Here is a 12,758-nt window from a genome sequence, read left to right as displayed (position 1 = left end):
TTTTCTTTGGTAGGAGGGGTGAGAAAATACCACATTCCTCAGTTCTGCTGACAAACATCAACATGTGAGTTGTAATATTAAAGCTAAATTTGTATTTTAAAATATTTTTGGCTAAGACTTCACTAATTTCCATCTCCCAAGGAAAGTTTTAATGTATCAGTGTACCCAAATGACAATACAGTTTAGTTCTTAATGAGGGCAATTAAAATGCACTTTTCCAGGATATATCATTAATGACTCTTGATTCATTGGTCTGAGAATTGCTCTTATTTTTGAGGCTTGACCCTGAGAGAGGTGAATGGGTGACTTGCTGCAAGCCCCTACAGGAAGCTGAGGAAGTTGCATTTATTCTGCTTTTCATCTTCTGCTGTGTTGCAGATTGGTGCTAATTGGCTATTTGCTGCTATGCATGTGTTTGGTTCTCGTTTTTGTGTGACCTTGAGGCAGGGCACACTCCATTATGCACTGGATTGCAATTCTTAAATGGTATTTAATTGTACAAGAGCCGTATCTGAGTCACAACAAACAACACATGAGCTGCCTGAATGAGCTTCGTAAGGGAGACAAAGGATGGGACCACAGAATTGATCTGGGAAGACGCTATTTTCATTGTGCTGAACAAGGAGACTAATTGGCAAGTTTGTTTCAGGAAGAGGAGGCATTGGCTGGGTGACTCACTGGATGGTAACAAAAAGCCATCAAACACAGGCGTTCCTATCTTGCTCAGGTTCTGCTGTTAAATCTTATAGGAAAACACCTTCTGAAGAATGGATCATGAATAACTGTCTTTCACTAATCCCCTAAAGAGCATACTAGCCCTGATCATTAAAGAGCTAGAGCACTGCCTTCCACACAGACACACAGAAGACTGGAGAAATGAGGATAAAACAAGCCCTTATACATTCCAGGACTAATCACGGGGCTGGCCTTACCTTTTTCAGGTGCAGAGAGATTTGGATCACTGCGTGGCAAGGCCCCGTCTCCAATATGATTAAACAGCATCCTCTGCAAAGGTACAAGGGTCGATTTTTATGAGGCAATATACAGACATGTGAAGCCTTGTAGAAAATGAGATGAGTATCCCTTTATTGAAACTATTTGTTCAAAGTAATTTTTATATGATATGATGACCCTAGGAACAAAGAATTTAAAAGGGGGTGAAGAAGAGCCTTAGGTTTTGAGAAAGCAAACAGTGTTTGAAAAGTTTGTACTACATTTTAAATACAAATGGTAAATAAATGTTCATGATAAAATGTAACACATAGTAAATAGCAGTTGTACCATGAAGTTTTTTCTTTTCCTTTTAGAGATGGAATCTCACTATATTGCCCAGGCTGGTCTTGAACACCTGGGCTCAAGAGGTCCTCCCAACTTGCCCTCCCAAAGTGCTGGGATTACAGGCATGAGCCACCCCATCTGGACTGTATGGAGTTCTTTATAAATACAAATGCTACAATGGTGATATAAAACAGAAGTAAGAATTAAAGGAGAAATATTAGTTCAAAAAAATCACTAGTGAATGAAATTTAACACTTGCATATTCAAAATCCTTCATTAGATAAAAAATACATGAAATAGTGGATAGTCTATATTTTTTAACTTATAAAAATGCCAGTTTTACATGGTTCTACCTAACATATTAACTAGAAAGTACCAAATCCTTAAAAGCAGATGTACTACAGAAATGTGCATTTTATTGAAATTTTGGCAACATATATACTGCTTCCAATTGTACTAAAACCAGAACACTTGGGAGGCTAATCAGAGAAGGCTTTCAGAGTTGCCCATGCTGGCCACAAGTGCTCCTGGAGCAGAACAAACTAAGAAACTCCCTTGCAGCATCATCAAGTGACAAAGGGAAAGAGCTAGTCCAGCCAAATGCACTCAGATATAATTTCTGCAAGACGTCAGTGTTGTGCAGAGGTGTTCTGGGACTTTCAGGAGGATCACATCATCAGCAAAGACAAACCAAGCCAAATCCCATTCGCTCTCATCCTCCTCCTGATGCGGCTACAGTCTTCTGCCAGGATGGTGTAAAAAAACAGAGAAATTAGCTGAGGTAGAAATAACTATTTTTCTCTGCTCCTAAATTATTCCCAAATAATCTTTAAAACTCCAGGATACCCATGAATCTTCAACTTTGAAACCACCCTTCAAGGCTCTCAAAGTGCCCAAGGGCTGAGCCCAAGCCTTTGCTCTCAGAAAAACAGGGATCACTTCAAAACCAAGTTCAGGCAGAGGGCGAGGGCCATGTTCCCTTATTCCGGTGAGGAGTTGACAGGGAAAGTGGAGGACTGAACCTCTCTTTGCTTGTGCATTCAAGAAGAATCACAAAGGCAAACAGAAATTGCTCCTATACTCATGGGTACCCAGAAAGGAATCAATTGTAGCTCTTTTAAATAGGCCTAGGCAAAGGCAAAGACTGCTGGGCAAGAGCATGTTATTCTCCAAGGGTATTTTCCTAGTCCAAGACATTCCCTCAGACTTCTGTTACATACACATGGCATGCAAACACAGGCTCTTTATTCACCCAACTACTTCGTGTAATGTTTAAGTAGCAGTAAAGAAACAGATCCAGGAGAGTAAATTTCCCGTTTCCCTTTCAGCATCACTGCCAAGGAACTACCATGTGTTCCTATCAGAAATATGGCTCAGAGCTAGGCGCAGTGATTCATGCCTGTAATCCCAGCACTTTGGGAGGCCAAGGCAGGTGGATCACCTGAGGTCAGGAGTTCAAGACCAGCCTGGCCAACATGGCAAAACCCCATCTCTGGCACCTGTAATCCCAGCTACTCGGGAGGCTGAGACAGGACAATAGCTTGAACCTGGGAGGCGGAGGTTGCAGTGAGCCAGGACCATACTGCTGTACTCCAGGCTGGGTGACACAGTGAGATCCTGTCTCCAAAAAACAAACAAAATCCATGGCTCAGGCAGAAATTTCTAACCATGGGCAGAAAACAGACGTGCGCTCTTTACCAGCTGGGCTGGCCTGACACTGCCCGGCTGCTTGCTTTTTGTTTCTACAGAGATATGTAAGCAATTCCAGAACTGTCCTTGTTTTCCAGTTTCTCTACCCTGCAAGGAGTACCTGTGAAGGCTCCACGGGTGTTGGATAGATGGCACTGCATGGTCTCTCTCTTGGGGACAAGCAAGAGTTTTCTCGGGAATGTTTGTGTTTGTCAGACAACAATGGAGAAGCTGGGAAGAGAGGAGAGAGAACCATCAGCCTGGCAGTGGTGGGGCACCTGTTTGGAGGAGAATGCCTGAATGCGTGGCAGCTGGCCACTGTTCCCAGGACTAGGAGGTTCTCTGGGCACTCTTGGTCTCCCCCACACTCTGACACTGACCTCTGGCACTCGATGGAGCAGAACTCGTCACGTTAGGCGAAGCTGAATGAGTAGAACTCAGGCTTGAGGTAGATGGACTTGGCTGGAAACACACAAGGGGCTATCATCACACCCTGATGAAAGGCTTCCCGCAACACTGACATCTTTTAAACAAAATCATCAAACTTTTTTTCGAATTAGCAAGAAAAAAAAAGTCCATTTAACAATATAGAAAAATCTTAACAAGTCTGACAAAAAAGTCTGCATGAATTAATAAAAAGTCTGAGGTTTTGACTCTGGCCAAAGGAATGCCTTCGTGTTAGATTCAGCTGTATGCTGTGACTTTGTACCAGTTAGCAGCGCACTCCTTGGTTGAGGTATAAGTAGACTGACTTCCAGCCTAGGGCCCCAAAATAGGTGAGTGCTTCTGAAAGGCGTAAAATGTGCCTTCTTGTTATCTGTAAATGTATGCTCAAAGCATGACTTGGAAATGTGTTATGCCTCCTTTCTAAAGATAGTGGAGAGGAAAATTTCAGCTTAGTCTTACTGAACTATTACAAATGTCATATTAGTAGTGTCTAAATAAAATGTTTGGTTGCGGGAGTTATACTGGCTCTAAAATCCTTAAAAACATTTTTCTGTGTAATTAACATTTCTGTGTAAAACAACAACAACAAAAAACTTTGGAAACTTTCTGACATGCACGTAAGAGAATTTTAAAATGGACCCTCAAATCATGCAGTCTTTTTTTTTTTTTCCTTTGAGACGGAGTCTTGCTCTGTCGCCCAGGCTGGAGTGTAGTGGTGTGCTCTCAGCTCACTGCAACTTACACCTCCCAGGTTCAAGCGATTCTCCTGCCTCAGCCTCCCAAGTAGCTGGGATTACAGGCATGCACCACCATGCCTGGCTAATTTTTGTATTTTCAGTAGAGACAGGGTTTCACCATGTTGTCCAGCTGGTCTTGAACTCCTGACCTCAAATGATTCACTCAACTAAGTCTCCTAAAGTGCTGGGATTACAGGTGTTAGCCACTGTATGCAGCCAAATCATGTCTTCTTAAAGAAAAAAAAGCCATTTTGAAATATTAAAAGGGGCCGGGTATGGTGGCTCACAGCTGTAATCCCAGCACTTTGGGAAGCCAAAGTGGGCAGATCACTTGAGGTCAGGAGTTCGAGACCAACCTGGCCAATATGGTGAAACCCCAACTCTACTAAAAACACCAAAATTAGCTGGGTGAGGTGGTGCATGCCTGTAATACTAGCTACTTGCGAGGCTGAGGCACGAGAATCGCCTGAGCCTGGGAGGCGGAGGTTGCACTCCAGCCTGGGTAACAGACTGAGACTCGTAAAAAAAAAAAAGAAAAAAAATGCTGACAGGCAGCTAGCAAGTGGCGACACACTCTGAGAGTCCTGGACTGAAGAAGGAACTTGACTTGGGGCAGGTATCAGAGCTGAACCCTATGCAGTGCGCCTGGCCTTTTCCATTGCTTGCTGATGTTGTCTTAGAGTGATGGGGCACTTTTGACAGAAACGTCTTTGTAGACTCCAGAGACCCATAAAGCAACAAGAGTGTTTAGAAGTTTGTCCTTAAGCCGAGTTCTTGCTTGTCGGTCTGTTCATTAGGATGGCAGAATGAACAGAAACACTCAGAATTGAGACAGAAAAGGAATCAACACGAGCAGACAAAAAGCTAATTAAGTACCTGCATGTTAAAGACTTCATCAGAGCTTTCTGATTGCCCTGTAATATTGCTTACTTCAGCAGAAGCTTGTGAGGACAGTGAGGAGGAGGAGTATCGGTTGACAGCTGGGTAACTTAATGGGCTGTTGCGGGGGGAAAAAAAGGTGATTAACTCAGTCTCCAAATTGTACTTTATCATGTGCTAGAATGCTATGAAACCAAAGGAGAAAATACATCCCATTTTGTTTTTTTCTGTTTGCCTCCATATGATCAAATGTCTGAGCTTATTTATTTCTCATGCTGTTGCTGTTTTACCAGTGACAGATGTCTGCAGCTGCCTCGCGGGTTATTTCATTAAGAAATAGCATATTTGACAAATTGTGCCATAAAGAATGAGAGAACCGTTCCAGATCATCTTGTGGGGCGGCCAAATTGTAAGATAATTTGGAATATGACTTACCTGCGTCTAGGAATTACCCTGGTACCATCTGGGCTCACAGAGGCAGGTGCTGAGTTTCTACACACACGAGGGCTTCCATTAGGAAAATGGACAGGACTGGCTTGCATACAAGCAGAGAACTCCTAAAGATGTGGTAAAGGGGAGAAATCTCATTTCAGGAATGAGATGGGAAAAATAACTTATGGGATAGGTTAGCATACTAGATACATATCCTAATCATCATGGAATCTTTACATAGGGAGCTATTTAAGCAAGTTCCAATATTATTTGGCTTTCCTTCACTTATATTTGTATTTTCCCAGAAGGAAAGCCTCACAAATAGCAGACAATGCAATTGTATTTGAAGGCTCCCTGGTAAAACACTGCAGTTTGGTAGGAAGACCAAAAGATGTCACTGTTGGCTACATCATCATCCCTTTAACAAGAAGCACATGGCAGTGGTCAGGCTGCCCCGCCACGGACACCTATGTGTACATACCTGTATCCCTAAACTTGACTTCATCACAAAGAATTGGTCAACCAGCTTTTTATGAAGCGGTCTCATATCTTGAGGTACAAACTTCTCATGCACAGCCAAACCAAATTCCAAAATCTGTGCCTTAATTAACATAAAAAAAAAAAACACCTCACGTTAGTGGTCAGTGACTACCTCTCACTAAGTGCCTGCTGCGGGCCAAGCACTTTACTATGCATTTCGCTTGCATTATGGCTACACCTCTGCATCTGACAAGGTAGGAACAGTCGTCACTTTACAGGTAAACTGAGAATCGGAAAAATCCTGCACGGATAAAAGACAAATGCAGATTAGAACTTAGTTCTGATTTCAGACTTAATTTTCCTACTCCCCCAGTCTTCTTTCCCATGTATTTTAGATCTATAATTACAATGCCTTGTAACAGTTATGTGTCCCTTTGGCCCCTTCCTGCTCTTCCCAGGATGGAGAAGGAACCTGGGAGGTGCTGCTCCCTGTGAAGAGGGCCAGCAGTTCTCCCCTAAGGATCTCTTCTTGGCATGGCACCCTCTCTCCCACATTTCCCTTCTCTCTACCATCAGGTTCCTCTGCTCATCCATCCGTCCCACAGACTTTCAGAATCTGCCAGGGAAGGAATTCTATGACAGCTGCCATGCTTCTTGTTTTAAAATATTATTCTTGGCTGGGCACGGTGGCTCATGCCTGTAATCTCAACTCTTTGGGAGGTCAAGATGGGCAGATCATGAGGTCAGGAGTTCGAGACCAGCCCAGCCAACATAGTGAAACCCTGTCTCTACTAAAAATACAAAAATTAGCTCGGAGTGGTGGCATGTGCCTGTAGTCACAGCTACTCGAGAGGTTGAGGCAGAATTGCTTGGACCCAGGAGGTGGAGGTTGCAGGGAGCTGAGATCATACCACTGCACTCCAGCCTAGGCAATGGAGCTAGACTCTGTCTAAAAAATATACATATATTATTCCTATTCACTTATAATTCAACAAGGGAGCAGGTTCTTAAAAAACATTTCTGCTGTGAGGATCTGAAGAGATGAAGACATTCAACCTTCCTTTGTTCAACCATCAATAGTGTGTGATTCCTTTGATTTGAGCAGCAGCTGTCTTTTATATTTAAAAAATGCCCCCCATGCTAACATGGTCAAAAGGACAAATTCCACAGACGGGGAGGAAAACAAACCCCACATCACCACGAAGTTTGGTTTTTTTGTTTTCAGTCTTTGCAGCTTATGAAGATTTTAGGCTGAAAGCTCAGGTCAAATAGGAGTGACCCTGGCGGGCTGGAATACCCAGCACCTTCCCTAAGGGACAGGGTGATAGCAACAGGGCTCTGGCTGCTACCCATTGCCAGCACGTTTGCATAACAAATATCAAGCATGCCTCTGAAAGGCACAGTTGGAGTGGAGAGGCTACATCTGTGATGAGGACATGGAAGGGATGTAGGAGGTGAATCTAAACATAGGGGCCCCCAGTCTTCTCCATTTTTAAACGCTAGCATTAGGTGACCTCCCTTTGTTCACGGAATGTTTCAAGTTGGGTTTTCTGCAAAGGAAACTCCAGCCTGGGGATCATAATGTTTACCGGGATGCACTTTGGGATTGATGCCTGTCACGGGGAAGGATGGAAGCCGGACTTGACAACAAAAGAAGGTGAGCTACACGGCAGTCCTGTCAGCTGCTGCCAAACCCTGGGGACCTCTGGAACAATTTAAAAAATTTATTTGTATTTTAATCTTTTTAGAGACAGAGTCTCACTCTGTTGCCTAGGCAGGAATGCAGTGGTATGATCATAGCTCAATGCAACCTTGAACGCCTGGGCTCAGGTGATCCTCCCACTTCAGCTTCCCAAGTAGTAGCTGGGACTATAGGCATGCACTGCCACACGCAGCTAGTTTTTAGGTTTTGCAGAGATGGGGTCTTGCTATGTTGCCCCAGCTAGTCTTGAACTCCTGGGCTAAGGCGATCCTCCTCCCTCAACCTGTGGACCTTTAATGGTCTGTTGGAGTTGTCCTACGTTGGGTCCAAATGGCCAGGCTTTCTACTGCCTCCTCAGTCTGGGATGTGCACCATTGAGAAGGTAGCAACCTTGGGCCAAGTGGCTCTCTGCAGCCAAGGCAATCTCTGAAGGGCCTGACAGCTGGAGGTGTCTGTGGAGAGCCACATTTCCTGCAGCAGAGGCAGAGTTAAGTCTGCCCTGGAAGGAGCATTGGGGTGATGCATGTCTCTGTCTACCAGAGAGTTTATCTGAAATACTTGGCAGAGGTCCAGAGAAGGATGGTGCCCTCTCTAGTCCACCTCCCCACCTGACGGTCCCACAGAAATGATGAGACTTGGCCAGGGTCACGTGACAGTCATGTGCACTGCTTGTCTTAGAGATCTCACGTACCCTAGGCCATGGCTCTTTCCACAAGGTTTCAGGAACATAAGCAGGACATAGAAGAAATAAAGGCTCCCTGGTTTTATTTTTTAAGGGGAGTCTTCTTGACCCTGAGCTGCCATTTTAATTCTGGGGAAATAATTCAGTCAGGTTGAATCCAGCAAATACAGTCCTGGGGTGAAGTGAACCATTCATAAGAGGTAAAATACAGATCTTTTTAAAAATCAGCATAAAGTCACTGCATAATCCTAAGTATTGGATGACCTAAACTGCTCACTTCTAGTATCTACAAACACCCCAGAGTCCCACTGAGAACTTGACTTATTATTTCCTTACAGGTCAGCTTCAAGTAATTCCTCTCTCTTTTCTATGGCCACCTCTCTCCTTGCAGTATTAGGTTTTGTGGACTAAGCCTACAGAGCATACAACATGGACAAAAACCAGACACAACCTCATTATTTTCTAATCCAAAGAGCATGCTTTACTTATTAATTTGGTAATATTGAGTAGAAAGAGATGCCTTTGTCACGTTTTATCATACACATTCCACTTTTCATGGGAATCAAATGTCTTTATTTCCTGTTTAACACGGGCTTCCAACCATGTCTCCTACCTCAATCCATTGAGGTTTTCAATTCATTTTCAGGTTAAAAGCTATTTCCAGGGACACAGCAGGCAACATATTACTCATTCCAGTTCTTTGTACTTGATGGTTCCAAACAAATCAAATAAACCATGCTTCTTTGGGGTAGAAAATGATGAGTTGTATCTAGTTTCATCTGTATCACGTAATCTATAAGTTTACCATGAAAATATGACACAGCTTTAAGGCACAGCCTATTGATCACCTACTTATTATAATAAGTAACCAACTCATTCATTCATGTCTCATATTTGGAGTTGGCCTGAGCTTTTTTGAGCACAGAATTTTGAATGAAAAGTTGGCATCAAGCCTACAGCAAGTCTCTAGGAAATGTGTTCAAAGAACGGTTTAAGAGACCACATGAAGTTGTTGGCTTCACAGGATGAGCATCCCTAATCCAAAATTTGAAAATTAGAAATGCTCCAAAATCTGAAACCTTTTGATTGCCAACATGATGCCACAAGTGGAAAATTCCACACACGACCTCATGTGATGGGTTGCAAAAGTTCATGCACAAAAGTATTAAAATATTATATAAAATGACCTTCAAGCTATGTGTATAAGACATACATAAAATAAATTTTGTTATTAGACTTGGGTCCCTTCCCCAAGATATCTCATATATATGCAAATATTCCAAAATCTGAAAAAATTAAAAATCTGAAACACGGTCCCAAGTATTTTGGATAAAGGACACTCCACCTGTAACTGGCTGCCATAGTCTATTCCTTGTTAAATTAATTTTTGCATCCCAGTGGGAAGAAAAAGTAGAAATTAGCAAGTTGAGATCTACTACAGGAATCTAACCCTTGCTTGCCAGTGTCAGTTAGACCACCGATGTAGAAAACCATGCAGGGGGGCTCTAGATAAGTGGGCACATATCCAGGTGAGATAGAGGGGGATTGCTTTGCTTCCCTTACCTGCTCAAGCATCAGCTCTCTTAATCGTGCAATTTTCTCCCCATCTTCAGGGTGACTTAAGATGTATTCTTTGACAAAGAATGCCTAGTAAGGGAAAGGACAATCAGTCTACTTCAGTGAGTTACAAGACAAGTCAAAAACAAGTTGTTTTTAAAGACCTGGCATCTTTATGGAAATGACGCCATTATAAAGCACATTTTTGGGACAGATGGACTGATTCCGAGTGGAGGCGGCTGGTCAGAATGGGAACATAAGGAAAGAATTGTTAAAGGAAGATCAGTGATTGTACAATAAGTACCCTTGGTGAAATAAAGAACAAAAATCAATAATCTACACGGCTTGTGTCCTAAAATAAAGTGCCTTAAGATTCAGTGTGACCTAGATGATGGCCTTACCTTCAAGGCTACTATGTCTTTCTGTTTAAGAGAACAGATGAAAATTCCACTTAAAGTATCACCTAGGCAAGATTGTCTTGTCGGTTTTTTTGTTTTTGTTTTTGTTTTTTTTTAAATAGAGATAAGATCTTCCTATGTTGCTCAGGCTGGTCTCGACCTCCTGGGCTAAAGTGACCCTCCCAAAGTGCTGGGATTACAGGTGTGAGCCACTGAGCCCATCCCAGATCAGACTTTTCTATGCCCATGAACTTCTTTGCTTAGAGAAATTATTTTAGATGGATATTTATTAATCCTAACCTTTCCACTTTTATTCATGCAAGAATGAACACACATTTTTATTATCAAAATATAACATGTTGGAAAAATGCAGTAACTGGGCATTACAAATGACTGTATGTTTGCTGTATTTCACAAAGGACTCTGTGTCAATTGCAGTCCTGAGTTTGCATGCTGATATGGGTACATATTCTGAAAAAAGATTCATCAAACCCTAAGAAGTCACAACTGAAAAGTTTCTCTGAAACAGCAATACCTAATCCTTACCTCTTGGTACCTGGAAACGCCACCATTAACTGCAGCATCTATAACTCCATTCAGGCACATAGTCAGGGGATTAATATTCTGCATCTGTCTTGTCTGACACTGACTAATCAGAGTCTTCAGCTGCTGATTCTTATTTTCCAGCACTTCAATTGCATTTTCCAGAGGACTCATTTCTACCTGAGAAGCAAATGAGCATAAACATATTGAATTTAGTGACATTCAAGAAGAAAGACAAAGTAGTTTATCCATGTTCTGAATTATCTGTGCTCCCCTTTGGCTTCCATCAATATCTCTACCAGGGACCATTCCGCAGAATAGACAAGGATGTGGTAGTCGAGTGAGATGTTCATTAGCGAGGTTTGGAAAGGGCAGGTAATTACACACATTCATTGAGCAGTGTTTTAGATAATCATCACTTCTATATTAGCACTGCAACAACCAATTTAATCCTTAAAATAATATCCAAGCATCTCATATCTTTTAAAACTAGTCTTTTTTTTTTCTTTTGAAGGGTTAAACTTTCAGAGACCCTAAATATCACGTTTCTCAATGCTTATTTGATACAAAGCACCATGGAAGATATAAAGACGCATTTACGGATCCTCTGATGTCAAGCAGCTTTCAGCCCAGTTGGGAAGAGAGGACATATGCCTTATGAACCTCATAGGTATATATAACAGCACCATAAGGTGGCACAGGATGGCACACAGTTGGGAATTATAGAAAACAAGATAATATATACTACAGGATCTATTTGTTGGAGAGCCAAATAGAATCATAATGACTTAAAAATTCCAGGCTGTATGGAGTACCTAATTGTGAAAATGATAAAAGTGCTCTTCAAACGTATGTCATTGGGACTATTGTCATTGACGTTCTCTTTGAAGAGAAGGTCTGCCAAGCTCTCAGCAATAAAGTAATTCAGGATTATACTAAGCATATTTAAATATTGGTTCATTCAAGCAAGGAAACAAATTAGAGTTTTTAAAGGTCACTCAGATCATCTTAAACCAACACTGAAAAATCCTAGAATATTAAGACTGAACATTAATCAAAGACATGAAAAGAGAAGGGAGGATTAACCAGAACATGTGAGATGATTTTGAAATGTGTAACCATCAAAAAGCACATGCTCAGGGTATATAAGGATTCTTAGAAGCCAGTAAGAAAGAGGCAAACCACCCAATAAAAAATTAGCAAACGAATTAAACAGTCACTTATAAAGGAAGAAATTCAAATGGCCAGTAAACATAATGAAAAGGTGTTGAGCCTCATTGTGTTCAAAGATGTAAAAAATACTACTATAATAACATAGTACTAAACACCCACTGAAATGATAAAAATGACAACAGCAGATGAGAGACAATGTGAGCAATGGACTCTCAATTACTGCTACTGCAAGTTCAAATTGGTTCATTCACCGGAAAACAGCTGAAGGGTGTGTGTGTATATCTTTATCTTATGATTCAGAAATTCTACCCCTAGTCATATATCTTAGGAAGAGTGGACTAAGAAGTTTGTGCACGTGTTACCAGGAAACATCTAAGATGTTTTGCTTACTTTTAACTTTCAGTTACTGCTACTGGAAGTCCAAATTGGTTCATTCACTTTGGAAAACAGTTGAAGATACATCTATGTGTGTGTGTGTGTGTGTGTGTATCTATATCTTATGATTCAGAAATTCTACTGAACATATTACATATTTTGTTCATAATCACCAAAATTCATCTGTCCATTGACAAGAGAATAAACATATTGTGATATGTTCATGAAATGGAATAGTATACAGCAATGAAACGAACTTCAGTCACATGCAATAACATGGAAAAATATTACAAATAACACTGATTCAAGGAAATATTCTTAACAGAACACAAGCAGTATGTTTTTTTTTTTTTTTTTTTTTTTTTTTTTTTTTTTTTTTTTTTTTT

The 12,758-nt window shown here is 41.4% G+C and overlaps 1 protein-coding gene across 4 annotated transcripts in view; it reads right to left on the bottom strand.

Annotated features, from left to right (window-relative positions):
* DOCK4 (dedicator of cytokinesis 4) overlaps positions 1 to 12,758 on the bottom strand; it is a 483,746-nt gene that overhangs the window by 10,433 nt on the left and 460,555 nt on the right. For 3 of the 4 annotated variants that reach the window (XM_032275665.1, XM_032275666.1, XM_032275668.1), the window contains 8 exons: positions 10,828 to 11,004; positions 9,890 to 9,973; positions 5,944 to 6,063; positions 5,466 to 5,587; positions 5,028 to 5,148; positions 3,348 to 3,429; positions 3,089 to 3,198; positions 933 to 1,005 (listed from right to left, as the gene is read on the bottom strand). In XM_032275665.1, coding sequence (XP_032131556.1) covers positions 933 to 1,005; positions 3,089 to 3,198; positions 3,348 to 3,429; positions 5,028 to 5,148; positions 5,466 to 5,587; positions 5,944 to 6,063; positions 9,890 to 9,973; positions 10,828 to 11,004 — 889 coding nt within the window. The remainder of the gene's footprint in view (positions 1 to 932; positions 1,006 to 3,088; positions 3,199 to 3,347; positions 3,430 to 5,027; positions 5,149 to 5,465; positions 5,588 to 5,943; positions 6,064 to 9,889; positions 9,974 to 10,827; positions 11,005 to 12,758) is intronic. The other variant, XM_032275667.1, reaches the window with a different exon arrangement.

This window comes from Sapajus apella, unplaced genomic scaffold (assembly GCF_009761245.1).
Source record: "Sapajus apella isolate SASKATOON/1434 unplaced genomic scaffold, GSC_monkey_1.0 scaffold7, whole genome shotgun sequence".
Lineage (NCBI taxonomy): Eukaryota > Metazoa > Chordata > Mammalia > Primates > Cebidae > Sapajus > Sapajus apella.
This window is presented reverse-complemented; position numbering and strand designations above follow the sequence as displayed.